The 18,928-nt window shown below is 43.1% G+C and overlaps 1 protein-coding gene across 1 annotated transcript in view; it reads right to left on the reverse strand.

Moving 5' to 3' along the window:
- The window catches only part of LRP1 (LDL receptor related protein 1), a 612,781-nt gene that overhangs the window by 208,316 nt on the left and 385,537 nt on the right, over positions 1 to 18,928 (reverse strand). The window contains exons 31-40 of the mRNA XM_030196646.1: positions 15,772 to 15,866; positions 15,512 to 15,661; positions 13,835 to 13,975; positions 11,414 to 11,539; positions 9,036 to 9,167; positions 7,096 to 7,230; positions 5,806 to 5,935; positions 4,347 to 4,473; positions 3,052 to 3,203; positions 2,207 to 2,331 (exon numbers count right to left, since the gene is read on the reverse strand). Coding sequence (XP_030052506.1) covers positions 2,207 to 2,331; positions 3,052 to 3,203; positions 4,347 to 4,473; positions 5,806 to 5,935; positions 7,096 to 7,230; positions 9,036 to 9,167; positions 11,414 to 11,539; positions 13,835 to 13,975; positions 15,512 to 15,661; positions 15,772 to 15,866 — 1,313 coding nt within the window. The remainder of the gene's footprint in view (positions 1 to 2,206; positions 2,332 to 3,051; positions 3,204 to 4,346; positions 4,474 to 5,805; positions 5,936 to 7,095; positions 7,231 to 9,035; positions 9,168 to 11,413; positions 11,540 to 13,834; positions 13,976 to 15,511; positions 15,662 to 15,771; positions 15,867 to 18,928) is intronic.

Here is an 18,928-nt window from a genome sequence, read left to right on the forward strand (position 1 = left end):
CTTTCCCGTCGCTTCGCCGGCGAAAGTTCAAGGGGGCGTGTTGGTAGATTAGCGAAGGCGGGACATGGGCGGGCATGGGCGTGGCTACCAGATGGCCGGCTTGAGCCAATAATGGAATAAAAAAGCGGCATTAAGCAGTATTTCGCTGGCTTTACTTGGTCCTTTTATTTTCACGACCAAGCCTCAAAAAGGTGCCCCAACTGACCAGATGACCACTGGAGGGAATGGGGGATGACCTTCCCATACTCCCCCAGTGGTCACCAATCTACTTCCAAACTAAAAAAATAAAACTAAAAACCTTTTTTCCAGCCTGTATGCCAGCCTCAAATGCTGTACCCACCTCCATGACAGCAGAATGTGTTGTATCCTCCGACAGCCTTTCCCTGGTTGCGATGTGGCTCTCGGGTGAGTGTGACACCTTTTCTGTTAGGTGCCCTGCAGAGAGTCACATTAGCAATGCATTGTGGTGGGTGTAGGGTACAGGGCTCTACTCCCATGGTGCTTTTCCCCCCTGCTAACTGGGTCAGAGTGTGCCCTGTTTTGTTTCCTGTTGTAGTCCATGCGGTAGTGGCCATTTTTGTAAGCCAGTTTTAGTTCCCTTTCCTTTGTTACCCACGTTACAGAAGGTAGTTCTTACCTTCAATGGTGCTGAAAGAGGGCATTGTACACCACTGTGCCAGCTCTGACCTACTGCTAATCTTAGTACCAGGGGACTCTTTGCCAGTGGGGCACAACCTCTGATCTGCAGTTAACTGTGAGTAAACGTGCTTATTTCAAGAAAGGACTTTTTCAGAGAGATTAGTCTTCAGCAATAAGTCCTAGAGGCTGTATGCAGGTCCCTGGAGCAATTTTAGTGGGTGCAGTACATTTGTGGGTAGTGGGTTTGGGGGGCTCAGCTCCCAAAGTAAGGGAGCTATGCACATGGTGGGAGCTTTTCTGAAGTCCACCGCAGTGACCCCTAGGGTGGCTGGTTGGTGACTTGGCATGTCAGGGGGGCCAGTGCACTAAAAATGCTGGCTCCTCCCACGGCCAAATGCCTTGAATTTGGCCGGGGTTTGAGATGGCCGACATAACTTTCCATTATCGCTGAAAAACAAACCCGGCCATCTCAAACCCGGCAAACTCCATGGCATTTGGTCGGGCTAAACCTTATTATCGAAAAAAAGATGGCCGGCCATCTTTTTCGATAATACGGTTCCGGCCAGCTGTAGTGCCGCCGCCAACATAGATCGCTGGCGATCTATTTGGCCGGCGACATTCAATTATGCCCCTCTATAGCTCCTAGACAACTGGTCTAGCCTATCTGACTTTTGTGATCTGTCCTTGAACTGTATAGGCGGAAAATAAATACAGGTGTAACATAACATAACTCTGTTAACGTTTTGAGGGGGACTTATGATTACAAACTGCTCTAAATCTGGAGGACTGAAGTGTCTAATTTCAACGTTGTTTCTGTATGATGGTCCACTAATATTACATAAATGCTTGAGAACCTTCTCTTTGAGTGAGATGTATTTTGAAGATTGTTATTATACTCATCTCTGTAAAATAAGCATCTTTTTCCAACTTTGACATATGTATCCTATACATTTACCCTCTTTAGGGACATGTATTTTTATACCTTTAAGAGAGGGATTCTCAACCCAGTCTCTCCCCCCCCCCCCCCCCCCCCCCAACAGGACACCAAGCCAGTCTGGCTTTCAAGAGATCCACAATGAATATGTATGAGATAAAATTGCATGCACTATCTTCACAGTATGCAAATCTCTCCATGTATATTCATTGTGGATATCTTGAAAAACAGACACAGTATGTCCTGAGGACCGGGTTCAGAGCCCCTGCTCTAAGAGCTGCTTTGTGGATGGATTCCTATACCTTCACCCTCAAGTTGGTCTCTCTAATCCAAGCGTAGAAACAAAGGTCAAACGGTAAGATGTAGGTGATGCTTTTCAATAAACGAATACACTTCTGACTGGTTTTCTAGGGCTAGGCTCCCTTATTCAACTCAGAAAACTAGCCACGTGTATGAAGTCAGTCCAATGGAAAGCCATCACCCAAAACTTGCTCTTTTGACCCATGTCTGTGTGTGGCGTAATATAGCAAACACAGTGCTTTATTCCATCATGGACAGAAAACCCACAAATCCACATTTCAGAAACATATGCATAGTACTTTTATGATGAAGTGTAATTGTTTCAGGACATACCCTTCTGTCTGTCTCGGTTAAACACTTTGATGTCCTTTAACTGGACACCAATTCCTGTTCTGAGGGACAGAGAGTCCGTAGCATTATCCTTACTGCCTCTCTTAATGGAGCCATTAGCATGGGTCCTGCAATGGAAGAAAGCAGGAGATGGGGGTGAGGCAGGTTTCTGAAGGTTCAGCCTGCTACCTAACATTGCAAAACATTTGTTTACAGTCTAGCCTCTTCCTAAATGGCTCTCTCTCTTTAGTCTTTTCCATCCAGTTGCTGTATACATCCTTCAAGAATTTTCAGATAATTTTTCATAACCTTTCCAATCTTTAGATCTAGTTCAGCTGCCTTCTGCTCTTCCACTCATTCCCTCCTCTGGCTATCTGAAGCAAACCAGGGGGATACCAAGCTAGGAATCAAGCTCAGGTCTCCAGCATGGTAGTTCTGAGCACTAGGTAAGGCCACTAGGCTAGGACCACATTTCTTCTGCATTCTAGATCAGAACTGAAAGAGGGAAGGGGGAGGATGGAGGGTGAAGGCTGAAGGGAATCAAAAATGCCAGGTTGGCTCATCTTAATTACTTGTTCCTACAAGCTGAATTGAAACTAATATTCAAGAGGAACTTATCATAGCAACCACAGCTGCAAATGCATCTGTATTCATTTGTCAGAAAATGTTACCACACCCTACTGGGCCCTCTTGCCCTTCTCAGTCATCACTTAGATTTAAAGTGATCATACTTGGCTTTAGGGAGACCTGCAGGAATGCATTAGTGAGTACCAAAGAGGCGATTAAAAAATACAAAAAAAGTATTAATAAGCTGTATTTTCCATTGCTTGTGAAGGAAGGGAAGTTACCTGTCACTCCAGTAAATGTAATCCTCAAAGACGGAGACAGAAAACATGTCCATGTTGTTGCTAGAGAGCACCACCTCCCTGTTCTCTCCGCTTTCCAAGTCAATCCTCTCAATTTTATCTGTTCGAGCATCGCACCAATACAGCTTCCCTAACTGAGACGAAATACAGAGACACAGCAAAAGAAACAGTAATCTTGGACTGTAACTAGCACCTACAAATAACTTTTACAGCTGCCAACATGGAATATCCAGTGAAGAGAGTAATAAGACATGATTAAGTGTAGTACAAGCTATAATGACACATCCTCAGTGGGCCGTGAAGCCTGAAGTGCAGACAGTGGCCTCCACCTCACACAGGATGTGAACATTATAGCATACACCATCACTGTGGGAAGGCATTATTGCACTCATGAAATGGTGGGAAAATGGCAAGCTCAAAAAGAAGGCATTATCAAAAGTATAGCTGCTGAAACTAACACATAATCCGTTCTGTCAGTGGGGGATACTTTATAGCCATCATTTAGAGGCCGCAGACACTAAGCTTCTAATTTATATTTCCAGTGCCACAAACCTAAGTAGAGAAGGGCCACTCAAAATAAAGTCAATACACTATGAAGAAAGCAAACTCAAGACCTAACTTTAAACATTGTTGAAAGTGGCAGATCTGTGTTGACCGTTTTCTGAGGTGAAAGAACTCTGCTCTCACTCTTCTTCCCAGTACGGTCACATTTATCCAAATTACATAAAACAGCACTGCAGACATCCAAACACATTTGAATCAGCGTTCAACCATAAAGGGGGAGGGGGCGTTATCAACATGGGCTACCATTAAGATGTACCACAAGTCATGCTATTTTAACACAGGGTCCCATTTTATACAATGGGGCCCTGTGCTAAAATAACACATCTTACTGGGAGACCACATTGATAACTCTCCCCCCCCCCCCAAAATCATTCAAGAACCTTCCAGTGAGCAAGCTGCCATACATTACAAGCTGAAAAACATCAGATCGCCAACTTTGACATTGCTTGAAGTGAAGACGCTGATGTGGCCTGAATTAGTGATGTGATGCAATTCAATCTTAATTATTACTGGTTACATGTTGCTGCACAGTATATTAATGCTATCAAATATAACCTGGACCTTTGCTCATCACTTAAACAGAAATGCAAAACTAAAACCACAGTTTTCTACATATATTGATAAAGATAAAGTTTATCAGAGAGCCTGAGAGAAGTTAGTAGAGGCTTCCACTTAAGTAAACACCCTTACCTGTTTGAAGGAAATGCACCCACCTCATAATCTATTGAGATCCCATTTGGCCAGCTTATACTGACATTCACCAGAACCGCTCTCTCCGTCCCATCTAATCGAGACCGCTCAATGCGAGGGTACTGACCCCATTCTGTCCAGAACAGGTACCTAATAACATAAAGAAAAAAAATAAGAAGAAGACTTGAAGAAAAAAAAAAAAAATACCAGGCCTGAGTGACGCTGAGCCACGTCCGGGCTTCAGCACTGAATTTTCAGATTCGCAGACCCAGCTAACACAAAGTTGATTAAGTGTGATATCCAGCACTTAACCAGTCATGGGTTATCATATAAAGATAGGACTGACTTTCATGTGGTTCTATTTATGCAGTCAACCTGGTCAGTTAAATTCTGAATATCCACATAACTGGCCAAGTGCTAACTCCACCCCCCGAAACACCTCTAAAATAGCCGGTTTTGACTTTGGCACTAAGCAGTTATTTTCAGCACCTGTAACCAGTTAAGTGCCACTGAAAATTAGCAGTTACTCTCAAACAGGTGATTTAACCAGCCAGGAGCCATTTCTGACCAGTTAAATCATTTTGAATATTGACCTGTCAAGTGCCAGAAATGATCCACAATAATACCAAGGTTCTTTACTGCTGAAAATCAGATTAATTGGGCCACTGCCCCCCCCATACTGACTGAAATAACACTCGCCAAAAGATCTGCTTGATCAAGACAAAAACACTCTATCACCTTGGGCAGATGAGTATATAAATTCTATGCATGTGGAGTCAGTAAATGTTTGTTTTGTCCCATTTTCCATGTCATTTACAAGGGACCCTTCATTTTCTTTGGGGAGTGGGAGGAGGGAGTTCATTATTTTATTTTCTTATTCACTGGGATTTATTAACCGCCTTTATGAGAGATTCACCCAAGGTGGTGTGAATGTCATTATACTGTCATACAGCAATATCGTTAAGAGCGCTCACTATTCGTGAAAAGAGCATATACTTTTTCCTGATAATGCACACATGCATGCACTCTTGAAAAAGAGTGCACACTTGTGTAAATAGTGCGCATGATTGATGGCACACACACAAAAAAAGCACATAATTTCAGTTTTTTTCTGTTTATTTCATCTGCCAATGACTTAAAATGACATGGGAAATCTCACCGACACGTCCTAGGTCATTTCAGAAATGTACATCCCTAATAAATTCACACTGCTGTTAGCCTAAACCGCCTGAATGTTCAGCCTTACTTTCACCACTGTTCTCCACAACTGCTCCTGCCGAAAACCTCTATCCTTTCTTTTATTACCCCTATCAGCCCTAACAAATATACTGTCTTTATCCCACGCAGTTCCAAAAGAGAGAGAAAGGTCAGAGATGGAAGAGAAAGTTAGGGGGGGGGGGGGGGGAAAGTCATTTATAAATAGGCAGAAAGGGGGAAAATTGATCTTGTTTCATGGAACTTGTATTTGGCTGTAAGACTCACCCCTTCTCTGGATGCACAGCGATGGCACGAGGCTTGTCCAGTCCCTGTGAAATCACCACGTAACGGAAGGAGCCATTCAGCCGTGCCACTTCGATCACATCAAATCCCTGATCTGTCCAGTAAATGTTTCCTATAATACAGGATTGGGAGCCATTCCAAGTTATTTTTTCCTCCTAACCCAATATACCTGCATGGGCGTGACCTCTAATAGCAGCAACGTGCTCACATTACTAACAGGGATCACTTTATCTCAGCAAACAAACCAGCCTCAGAAGAGACTTCTCGTCTAACCCTAGGCAAGTAAAAAATGGAAACGAAAGCAAGAACAGCATATATGTATCACAGCACTGCTTCGGACTAGGTCTAAAACATAGCACACCAACCCCATGGAGGACAGGCACAGGGTGAATTTGATACTACTATATCTTTCTCTAAACCAGGGGCAGGGAACACCTTTTTAGTTGGAGGGGCCAAACTAACCAAACCAAACCCAGCCCTAAGCTCTCTAGCTGTTGTTGGTGTGTTGAGCAAAATATTGGTTGGGCCATTGTCCCAGTGGCCCACTCCATTCTACTGCCTATACCCTAAAACAAGGGTTCTCAAACCGGTCCATGGGACACACCCAGCCGGTCTAGTTTTGAGGAAATCCATAATGAATATGCATGAGGAAGAGGCCGTGCATGCAAATCTCTCCCCTGCACATTCGCTGCCGGATATCCTGAATACCTGACTGGGTATGTCCTGAGGACTGGCTTGAGAACCACTGCCCTAAACCGATACCTACAAATGGGTCTCTGAATTCATTGTGCTTGGTTCATTCCCTGCAGCACCAATCAGAGTTACAGTTGCGACCAGTGTGATTTGCCCACTGGCACCTCCACCCTGCCCACTTCACCATCACCCATGTGAGGAGACAGCGAGTGGGCAGTAACATTTGCACTCCTCCAGATTTGTACTCTGTGTAGCAGTGCTGACTCCCTGGTGTCTGGGAAGTGGCATATGGCTATAGGAACAAGAAGCAATTCCACCATTTTTTTTTTTATGTCCTTCAGAATAGAATCGTTTGCCTTCTTTTATGCATGCCCATTTTTCTTTACTTAAGTTACTTTTTTTTGTTTGTTTGTTAATACACTTTGCTGCTGGGCAGTGACAAAGCACTGAAAAACAGGAGGGTACAGTTTGGCTTTGCTCCTGGCTTTCTCGGGTTACTTAAAGACTTGGCGTCTGAACCGAAATAGACCCGCAGCTTTTTGCAACAGGTTCAGGAAGTGGATAGACCCTAAATCTCACCTGCTATCCAATCGACAGCAATTCCCTCAACTCTGCCAATGCCATTGGTAACGACATCCTCTCGCCATGTCTGGTCACGCTTGGCTCGGCTGATGGTGCTCAGCCCCATGTCCACCCAGTAAATAGTGTCATTATCTGAGAAGAGAGCATTCCAGATGCTAAGCAAGCTGCTAGGAAGGTAAAGCCACACCTACCAGATTTAAGGAACAGACATTATTCAACTCCCCTTCACAGTTTAACTTTTCTTAGAAGGTCCCCTGTATTTCTTGTTGTTAATATCAAACGTAGTCTCCAAAATTTCTCCATTCTCTCTCTATTCTAAGGACACCACCTGCAGGGCCAGCTCAGAGGAATGTTGCACCCTAAGCCAATTTTAACATCGGCGCTGCCACCCCCACCCCCCGCAATATAGTGTCTCTCCCTCTATTCCCCACCCCCACCCCCACCCCACCGCCTGTGGGGCAGTGGCTCAGGGCTGTCGAAGTCTTAGTCCAGCATCTATCCCTCTAGGAGTCTGAAGGTAGACCGGACTGGGATTTCGGCACCCTGGGACACTGCCTCACCTGGTCCATAGGTTGAGCCAGCCCTGACCAGCTGCAGCAGTGGTCTTCTGTAGCTGGTGTTCTTAGGACTGCTTCTAACACTGCTTGCTGGATAGACACAGATTTGTAATGGAGAGGCAGATGTAATAAAGCATACAAGGCTCTGCACACAGCATAGTTCAGCTCTGGTGTACAATTTTGCGTGCCCTATGTTAAAATGATTTTTACGCATGAGCTAACTGCATGCAAGGACTCTGGCAGACATCAGCGCACAGCTTATTTCAATCTCACGGTAATGAAGGTATTAGCTATTAAACACAGATGCAGAGAAGTGAGCAGATGGCCTGAAAGTTGGAAGAGGAGGAATAAAAAGGTTAGCTCGTTCTTCAGCAATCAGCGTTAGTGAGGATTTTATGCCAGTTTCTCCTCTTTACTGCAGTCACACAAGGCCCACAACCTTTTTTCCTGGCTTTGTTGAAGGAGATGGAGCAAACATCAAATGGCAGGGAAGAGGAGCTGAGGGGAATAGGGCGCTGAAACATAGCAAAGTACTGGAGACTGTTGACATATTGCAAAAATTGCATTGGCATTTGGCATTGCATGTGCATAACTCTGCACATATTGATATCACAAAAGTGCCGATACAATTTTTGGTGTGCAAAATATAACTACAGCTAGCACAGATCCACGTGCACTTATATCCAGTGTGCTCTCCCTTGTCAGTGCACATTGCTTGCACACAGCTTACTTGTATATTTGGTTACTTTTTTTAATGCATGCATTATGAAACCCTATGCTAAGCTTTGACGTAGAGCTGTAATGCATGACTTTCTTCACTGGCCCCTGAAGGAGCTTGACCTGGCTCAGAGACCTCATCACCGCTTTCCCATGAGTTTGAAACGGTAATCCTCGATGACCACAAACAGGCTAGATTTGGAGCAGAGTATGGGTCCCCCCCCCCCCCCCCCCTTAGAGCATGTGTTTGCAAATACATCTGATGAATATTCATTGAGGGTGTCCTGGAAACTAGTCTTGTTTATAGCCCATTCTGAGAGCCCCTGCCCTGGCTCCCCAAGATGTTCCCTTCTCTAATACAATTTCACAAACCCTAAAATTTCACAAAGCTTCATAAACAAAAAGTGGATGAAATAAAAAAACAAACACCAAAAAAAACCCTGCTGTAAACAAAACATTCCTCCAGTGTGTTTTCCCCTCAAACTTTATTTAGAAAGTTATCCACTGATATCCTATACAACAACCAGGAGGACCAGAAAAAAGAGGTCTCCCTGGACCATAAACCAGTTTAGAACGGATTAGACAACCAAGAGATTTATCATTGTTTCCTCAGAAATCTGTGGCTTCAAATTGCTTGAAAAGAGTGACTCCTGCTTCTCTCACCTGCATGAAAATCAATTCCAACGGCCAGGGACGTCCCAGAGACAGGAACCAAGGCGTCAGACTTATCCACAGGGTCAAGTGGAATTCCGCGAATTCCTTCATGGACAGAGTACAACAGGAAGGAGCCCACACCTGAAACACACAAGGTCAGAGCACATGTATACATACACAATTACCAGACAGCCCAAAGGCGACATGCCAAGCAGTGGTGACAGTGGAATGCTTCAACACTAGAGGCATAACGTCTGCTAACCCAATACATCTGGTCAGCAACATGCTACTCTAACAATGCAGACCATGCTGTTACTTAACCAAGGGAACACAAAACACTTCTGAAACCATCCTGGGCAATTTGTCATGGCTTCAGTAACCTACCTATGTCACCTACGAGATTGGATTATGAATACAAGCTTGCTTACGGATGTTTCCTTTGAACGTGATTTCTTAGTTGAATACCTGATTCGGGAGGATGGATCCTATTACACTTTCTCTTAATTACAACAAAGATGGTCATTTAGTACAGCAGATCATTGTGCTTCATACAGTTGACACACACTATCTGGACCTCATGTGGCCCTTCGCCGAGTACTGGGAAAGGGAAATGGGACTTGATATACCGCCTTTCTGTGATATTTTGAAACTACATTCAAAGCGGTTTACATATATACAGGTACTTATTTTGTACCTGGGGCAATGGAGGGTTAAGTGACTTCCCAGAGTCACAAGGAGCTGCAGTGGGAATCGAACCCAGTTCCCCAGGATCAAAGTCACCTGCACTAACCACTAGGCTACTCCTCCACGAGAATACGAGAGTTCTTGGAAGGAGATGCATTGGGCCTGGTTTCCATCTCCTGTTTAATAAAAACGTAAGTAGGCTACAACCTCCTAAGATATATTTGTCAGTTTTGGAGGCCTGGAACAGAGATTTGGGCAGACATTTACATCTTACAACTGTCAGGACATTTTTAAGGCATTGCAAGGTCTAGTGCACAGTGCAGAATTGCAGGAGTGCCATTTTCATACCGTGCATAGGGCCTATTTTTCCGAGGTGAGCCTTTCTTGCTGGCTGTAAAGATACTCCCCAGTGTCCTAAGGGTCGGACTGGAGATAACTCCTTTTTTCCTAGTATATGGCAGTGCAGTCAAATAAAAGCTTTCTGGGTGGCACTGTTCAAGTACTTACAATCAGTGCTGGGACACCCACTCAGGATCTTCTTGGAGAGGATTGTTTTTAATACTTCTGCATTATTGGGGCTCGAGGGGCTGGTGAAAAGCTTTCTTGGGTAAATCATATATTCTGGGGAAAACATGTATACTTAATCATTGGGTTACAGCCTGCTTCCCTGAACCTTTGGTATTGGAGGAACAGGCTTCATGCTCTGATGATATGGGACTCTTATGGGGCTAGATCCTCTCCTAAAAAGCAGAAGAGATTTTTGGCAATAGGGGATTCTTACATGCGGCAGGTATCTCCTAAGGCACATAGTCAGGCACTGAATAGGTTACAGGAATGACTAATATCTCTGTTTATATTGGTTGAGCTCCTGGGTAGGGGTGGGGTTCAATAATCTGGGTTTTGCAATCTTGACAGTGAGGGTTTGGGTTCATAAAAGCAAAGGTCCCAGGCCAATGCTTGGATTGTTTATTCTTATCCTGTTGTAATGTACATGGAGGGGGGGAGGATAGGTATGTTAGTTTTTTACTTCTGAAAATCATCCTGTCGAAGGAACCCAACCGATGGATGTAGGATTTTAAAAAGTACATTAAGGGCGATAGTTATCAAGTTGCGTTAGGGCACTAACTCTCTTTCTTTGCCCCTTAAAGCATGTAAAGAGCGAGGGATGATGGACAGAGAGGAGCCATGCTGGATGGTGGGAGAAAAGAGGGACAGATGTTGGAAACAGGAGATGGAAGACAGACAGAAGGGAGACGGTGGACATAAACAGAGGAGAAAAGGAAGAGAGAAGGGAGGAGATGCCACCCCTGGATGGATGGAAAGGGAAGTGCTAGAAACTAGATAGATTTGAGAAGGAGGCAGAAAAATGGATTAAAGTTGAATGTGAAAGATGGATATAGGGCAGGAAGAGAAGAAAAAAGGAGGAGAGAACAGAAATGGACAGGAGGCCCTAAGAGAAGCAGAATCAGAGACAGGAACAAGATGACTAGAAAAATAAAATCATCAGACAAAGGTAAGAAAAATGGTTTCATTTTCAGTTTAGTAACTGAAATATGTCAGTTTTGAAAATTTACAACTGCTGTCTATATTTTGCACTGTGCAGGAGGAAACGTGAGGGGGGAACACTTTATGCAATTAATCATGTGATTAAAATTTGTATTCAATGTGCAGCCCTAACTTTAATCAAATAACTCTCAGCTGACCTTCACAGGACTGCTGCCCGCTCTTCAGACTGTAGCCGGCAGTGCACATACAGGCTCGGGTGGTTTCCGAGGTCGGAAGGCACAGCTGAGAACAATCTCCGTTATTCACACTGCAGGGGTTTGTTCCTAAGCAAAGTACAGAAAAAAAGATGAGGAAAAAGAAGCAGTTAAGGAACATATTCAAGACATGTTCTTTTTACATTTCAGTTGTATACATACAGTACAAATATGTGCAAGCCATGAAAGCTGAGGGTACAAGAAAAGCACATTACCATTCCCAGATACTTCTGTCCCTTTTTTTTTTTAATTCACAAGTTTTAAGAAAAAATAACACCAACAACTAAACAGTAAAACACAAGGCCAGAAAAAAACCTCAACAAAAAATAACAAGTCCACTATCAATCACTGGAGGAAACATCGAGAACAGTTACAAACAAATACAAATAATATAGAAAAAGAAAAGCTCATGAAATGAAATGTCAGTGGTTATTTATGAAGCTGAAGTAGAGAATACCAAATCTTCTCAATAGTACCTTGTCAACAGGAATATTCAGCAACCTTACGTTCAAATTTATGTACAAGAATGCGCAATGCACATTTATGGAAGATCATTTCAAGAGTTAAAGCATTCAAAATTAAGCAACTCTGTCATTCATCTAAAATCCCCAAACAGCCAGGGATCAAAATATCACAATCCTCTCAGAAATTTGAACAAATAGCAATTTGATGTCCTCCCAGACTTTCAAAAAGCACAAATCAGAGGACACAAGAGTAGCATATGCAAAAGATCACCAACAGAAGTATTACAGTGCCACTAAAGATTATAATCATGTAGCCCGGCCCTATATATTCTATTAAGAGACCGTGGCCCTCTATGAATCAAAGTATAAATTTTGTGTCAAACTTGTAGACAAAGAGGGGCATAATTGAAAGGGACACCCAAGTTTTGCTGAGAAAGTCCTCGCAAAACGTCCCGGAGGGGTGGGGAAACCTGTATTATCGAAATAAGATGGATGACCATCTTTCGTTTCGATAATACAGTCAGGGACGCCCAAATCCTGAAATTTAGATCGTCCTTAGAGATGGTCATCCCTAGACTTGGTCGTTTCTGATTTTCGGCGATAATGGAAACCAAGGATACCTATCTCAGAAACGACCAAATGCAAGCCCTTTGGTGGTGGGAGGAGCCAGTATTCGTACTGCACTGGTCCCCCTGACATGCAGGACACCAACCGGGCACCCTAGGGGGCACTGCAGTGGACTTCAGAAATTGCTCCCAGGTACATAGCTCCCTTACCTTGCATGCTGAGCCCCCCCAAAAAACCCCAAAACCCACTACCCACAACTGTACACCACTATCATAGCCCTTACAGGTGAAGGAGCACCTAGATGTGGGTACAGTGGGTTTGTGGTGGGTTTTGGAGGGCTCGCTATTTCCTCCACAAACGTAACAGGTAGGGGGGGATGGGCGTGAGTCCTTCTGCCTGAAGTGCACTGCACCCACTAAAACTGCTCCAGGGACCTGCTTACAGCTGTCATGGAGCTGAGCATGACATCTGAGGCTGACGAAAGATATTTTTGAGGGTGAGAGGGGGTTAGTGACTGCTGGGGGATTAAGGGGAGGTCATCCGTGATTCTCTCCGGTGGTCATCTGGTCAGTTCGGGTACCTTTTTGTGCCTTGGTCGTAAGAAAAACAGGACCAGGTAAAGTCGTCCAAGTGCTCGTCAGGGACGCCCTTTTTTTTTCTATTATGGGTTGGGGACCACCGACGCCCCCATGAGCTTTGGTCATCCCCGCAACAGAAAGCAGTCAGGGACGCCCAAAACCGGCTTTCGATTATACTGATTTGGGCGACCCTGTGAGAAGGAAGCCATCTTCCGATTTGTGTCAAAAGATAGGAGTCCTTCTCTTTCGAAAATGAGCCTGAAAGTGGGTCAATTGACTGAATTAAAAAATATTGACCAAACAGCATTCTTGTCTATATTTGAGCAGATACTTGAGGGGAGACATCAGTGGGCTGAGGAGATGGGATAGAGGCCTGACACTGAGCTGGATTAGACACAAGTGCCCACATTTTTCACACAAAAGTGTGAGGATTCACTTTAATTCACGTCTTTCAGGGTTTGTTTATTTATTTATTTATTTATTTTTGTGCCCGAGGCCTGGGTGGGAAGGACATTTACCTGCTGGATCTTAGATGCTAACTCATAAGGAAGGAGCAATTTAGTGTCAGTCACCAAGGAAGGATAAGTACAGGAACAGCTTAGAAAAACAAGGGGGATAATATGGGATTATACATTCCAAAGTTGTTGCTTCTTATTTTTGTACACTAATGGCGACAATCAAATCCCTACCAGCCCTCTTCTAGCCTTGCAGTAGAGAAGGCTATAATAGCTTGCGCGAGGGATCCAGCACCTTACCATGCTGTATCTTTTCGTCATAAACCTTCATGTGCATCACCAATGTGGTGCTGTTCCGCAGCACCTGAGCATCTGTCCCATCCTTCTTGTTACAGGTTCCCATCTTCTCAGAAGCTTGGTCAGCCCACCACAGCTTATCACCTGAAACAGGAGAAGGAAACTTTACCCATGAAAACCAAAGACACAGTTATAACAATTGTTCATTACCAGGTGCCCTCCCCAAATCACATCTTTTCTTAGGGGAAAAATACCGATTATTATTTTTCAGGCCAATATTTCAAGGGAGTCACATGCTGGCTACCAGATGGCCTATAAATAACTCTATTATCTGTGTATTAAAAAAAAGAGAATTGCTAAATGGTCATATATGTTCACATGTTTGTGGGCGGGATTATAGGAGGAAGCGAGTGGGCCAAAAAAGTATTCAGATAGCAGCAGTATTTAAAAACCTTCAGCATAGTCACTTAAAATGGTCTTCTCCGAAATAGTGTACACTAGTTTGAAAACTTTAATGCAGCAGTATAAATGCCTCTTGTAAAATTAATAGGAGTAATTCTATAAACTGGGCACTAACAGTTACAGAATGTATAACTGATTACAACAGGGGTTCTCAACCCAGTCCCCGAGACACAACCAGTCTGGTTTTCAGGATACCCATGATGAATATGTATGAGACAGATTCGCATACAATGGAGACAGCACATTGTCTAGTCATTGTGGATATCCTGAAAACCTTACTGGCTAGGTGTCCCCCATGGACTGGACTGTGAACTTCTGGTTTAGAATAAAATCCTGCCTTAAGTGCTATTCTGTAAATATGCACATATCTTACATAGCATGTATTTCACAGGGCCCAGAGTTTTGGCAGTATTCCTACTTTAATATACGAGAGCATCAGGGTTTGAAAAATCCACTCATTGCTCATGTGGGGTGAGTGAAAAAGCGTCGTCCTTTGATCCTGACTGGGAAGACATGCCTTTGTGCAGAAGGTGGCACTTCTTCAGGCTACATCTCTGGGCACCAATCAGGGGACCTGATAGCAAACGGTTGTGTCTTTAAACCCCCCAACTAGGACAGATGCCTATAGCAGGTGGGAAGTGGAAGTGAGTGAGGTAGGAGATGAGGAGGAGAGAAGGAGGAGAGTAAGGAGGTGACAGATGGCTATAGCAGGTGGGAAGTGGAAGTGAGTGAGGTAGGAGATGAGGAGGAGAGAAGGAGGAGAGTGAGGAGGTAAAGTGCTACAAGAGATGAGTGAAAACTGAGGCTGAATGCTGGTAGGGTGGGAAGTGTGCATTTGCAAGGGAAGAAATGAATGCATTCCTACAATTCCCCCCCCCCCCCCCAAAAAAAAAAAAAAAAAAAACAACAAAACAACAAAACAAAACATATTTGGTCGGACAGCAGCCACAGAAGTAGATGGAGATTCTATTTCATCCCCTGTAAGTAAACCCTGAAAGCACTTTTCAAACTGAGAGGATAATGATTCCCAGACCTTTATACTGTACTGCATACCTCATAAAAAAAGGGTTTCATAGCTTTGTAAGTCTGCCTCCAGCTGTGAGACTAAAACAAGACTGATGAAGTGAATAAATGAGTTATGAGAAACCCATGAAAACCTCTGCCTGGAGCCCTGTCTGTGAAAACGGATTTACAAAAGGTGATACCAGAATTATTTACCCATGATGGCCAGGGACGTGGCTTTAGCCAGTTGGCTCTTCATGGTGTCAATGACCTCCAATCCACTTCCATCCAACTCGCACCGATTAATGGTCCCATTGCCAGAGCTGATCCAGTACAGCTTCTGATCCACAAAATCGATGGAAAGGCCTGAAACCAGCACACAGGAGATAAAAACAATGGTCAGTCCAGCACATGCAGCTCTAATCTGCCCACAGACCAGTTACCAAGTTTTGGGAATTGTGATCTGAGAGTCTTACCGACAGGTCCTTTCTGATCGCTGAACAGAACGCTTCGATTGGTGCCATCCATGTTGGCTATGCTAATATTATCTCCATCTGTCCAGTACAGCTTTCTACGAACAAAGGAGTGTGGTAGCCGTGTTAGTCCACTCTTAAGGTTATCAATAGAAATCAAACAAAATAAAACATGGAAAAGAAAATAAGATGATACCTTTTTTATTGGACATAACTTAATACATTTCTTGATTAGCTTTCGAAGGTTGCCCTTCTTCGTCAGATCGGAAATAAGCAAATGTGCTAGCTGACAGTGTATATAAGTGAAAACATTCAAGCATTACTATGACAGTCTGACAGGGTGGGAGGATGGGGGTGGGTAGGAGGTATGCATGGGGACATCAAAGCATATCATTGATATTCTAACAGGATGGGTGTGGATAGGTGAGGGGTGGGGTGATCAACAGAGAAATACAGCTTTATGGTTTATAATGGGCTAGGAACCCCAGATCCTTGTTAAGTCCTTTCTGTTGGGTGTTAAAATATTCAATCATTCTGACTTCAAAGGTCTTACGTTCTTGTATGGTTTTAAAGTTACCCAAACCATACAAGAACGTAAGACCTTTGAAGTCAGAATGATTGAATATTTTAACACCCAACAGAAAGGACTTAACAAGGATCTGGGGTTCCTAGCCCATTATAAACCATAAAGCTGTATTTCTCTGTTGATCACCCCACCCCTCACCTATCCACACCCATCCTGTTAGAATATCAATGATATGCTTTGATGTCCCCATGCATACCTCCTACCCACCCCCATCCTCCCACCCTGTCAGATTGTCATAGTAATGCTTGAATGTTTTCACTTATATACACTGTCAGCTAGCACATTTGCTTATTTCCGATCTGACGAAGAAGGGCAACCTTCGAAAGCTAATCAAGAAATGTATTAAGTTATGTCCAATAAAAAAGGTATCATCTTATTTTCTTTTCCATGTTTTATTTTGTTTGATTTCTATACGAACAAAGGAAAAGAACAGTGAAAACCTGTTATAATTGCATTTATGACCCATTGAATGCTGTTCTACATACTCTCCCTCACTTGCTAATCCCATCTTCCCCGATAGCAAATTGTGACAAAGAAAACTCCCAAACTAGGAAACGCAAAGTGAAATTTATTTATTTGTTACATTTATATCCCACATTTTCCCAACTTATTTGCAGGCTCAATATGACTTACAAAGAACCGAGAGGCGTTTGCCATTTCAGTTGATAACAAATACAAGATTGTGTTGTGGTCAAAGGAGGTAGAAGTGACTCAGGCGTCACAGGGTCGAGGGGCAGAGGATAGTAAATTGCCCAGTATGATCATTGATTATGTTGTGTAATGACAGATTAAAGCCAGCTACTGAATTAATTATTAGAGATATCATACAAACAATGCCATCTTGCAAAGTGTGAGGTATAAAACCAGGGCAAAATCATGACCAATGAAAGGACAGACTACAACAATACTTAGGGAACAGTAACAGAAAGGGAGACAGCACAGGTACTTCTGCTTTATTGTCTAAGGAAAGATAACACACTGAGATTTGTGCATGCTTTCTCTGGATCTAATTTTTTGGCACAAAACTACACACATTGTTCCATTCTCCAACCTCCCTGTCCCCAGGAATATCTCTGCAATACGTAAAAGAAATTGCAGTTTCACCTACACCCACCAATTCCATGAGTAGAACACTGTTTGTTTTTTTTACCCGTGCAACTGCTTTCCATTAATCCTTTCAAAATTTCAGAGGGTACTAATGTGAATATTCTTTCCAGCCAGTTGATGGAGAGGATGGGGGAAGGTGTTAAACATTTTGATGTATAGGTTAACAGTTTTGCAGAAATGTTTCAAGGTTATTTAACTGAACAACGATGAACATTCCTTCAAAATTAAAAAAAAAAAGAACAGATTTACTATTTTAAAATTCCAACTGGCAACACTGCACTAGTTTCCTAATTCACTGTAAAGACTGCAGACAGCTGACTTCTGTCAATGGCTATAGCTTCCAGGGTTATGGAAGTCGGCTTATTTATTCTCCCAAAATAATAAAATGTTCATTGCCCTTCCCAACTTCAGGAAATAACCAGAGATATCCCAGCAACTCCAATAAACACTCTGAAAGCTGCAAGCTACAATTCAGTAAATAATGGGATAAAACTGAGGCAAGGAGAGAGACAACTGCCTGAAAAGAATAAAGACAGTGTGTAAAAATGTGCAAACGTTTTTCTGGAGACTTGTGTCTATGGGGAAAAAAAAATTAGTGAAAAAAGGGCCCTAAGTTTGAAGTGAAAATAAGTTTATCTTAATGTCAGCTCAGGCTCCCTAAAGTCGCCAAATCCATTCTTCCGGAATGAATTCTACTCCACTGCTCCCTGCATCCTCCACTTAGGCGTGCTGGCTGTTCTTTGAGAAAGGTTGTCACAGCCCATGAACCAGAAACCAGCTGCTGCTTCTGGTGAACAGCTTTCTCTGGAGATGTGAACAAAAAAGCATTTGACATTTTATGCCAGGCAGCTTCCTTCTCTAATGAAGCACATAGACTCCAATTCCACATAAAAAAAAAAACAAAAAACCATCCACCAGAAGCAGAGTTGGTGGTGGGAGGTGGCGAGTGAGTTACAGAAAGGGAGGGGGGAGGTAGCAATGGAAATTTCTCAGGGGGAACATCCTTCGCTTACAAGATGTGCACAAATAACAAAAAAAAAACACCATTTTAAAAATGAGATCTGCTCTGTTTAGAAAGAAAAAAAAGGTTCCGATGAAGCAGTCTTGAAGTTAACACTCAGATCAGGAAAACTAAAACAAAATTGGCCTGGAACTAAATAACATAGCAACGGCAGATAAAGACCTGTACGAAATTATTGTTCATTTAGGTACAGTAGTATCTGTTTCAACATCAACAGAAAGCTAGGGGAAATAAGTTCACTTTCAAGTATTAAGAATCACCACAGGCCTATTTATCAAGACACATTCAAAACATGTTGCAAAGATGTTAAATTCTTAGGGGGTAGATGAAATCTCCAGCATGAAGCTTCAATGATGTTTTGCGGTTTGGTTCCCTGAGGAAGAATATCGAAACGGGACCGTTGGAACCAATACGCAAGCTGGAGTAAACATTCTAAAGATAAGTCT

The sequence above is a fragment of the Microcaecilia unicolor genome, chromosome 3 (genome assembly GCF_901765095.1).
Source record: "Microcaecilia unicolor chromosome 3, aMicUni1.1, whole genome shotgun sequence".
In the NCBI taxonomy this organism is placed as follows: Eukaryota; Metazoa; Chordata; class Amphibia; order Gymnophiona; family Siphonopidae; genus Microcaecilia; species Microcaecilia unicolor.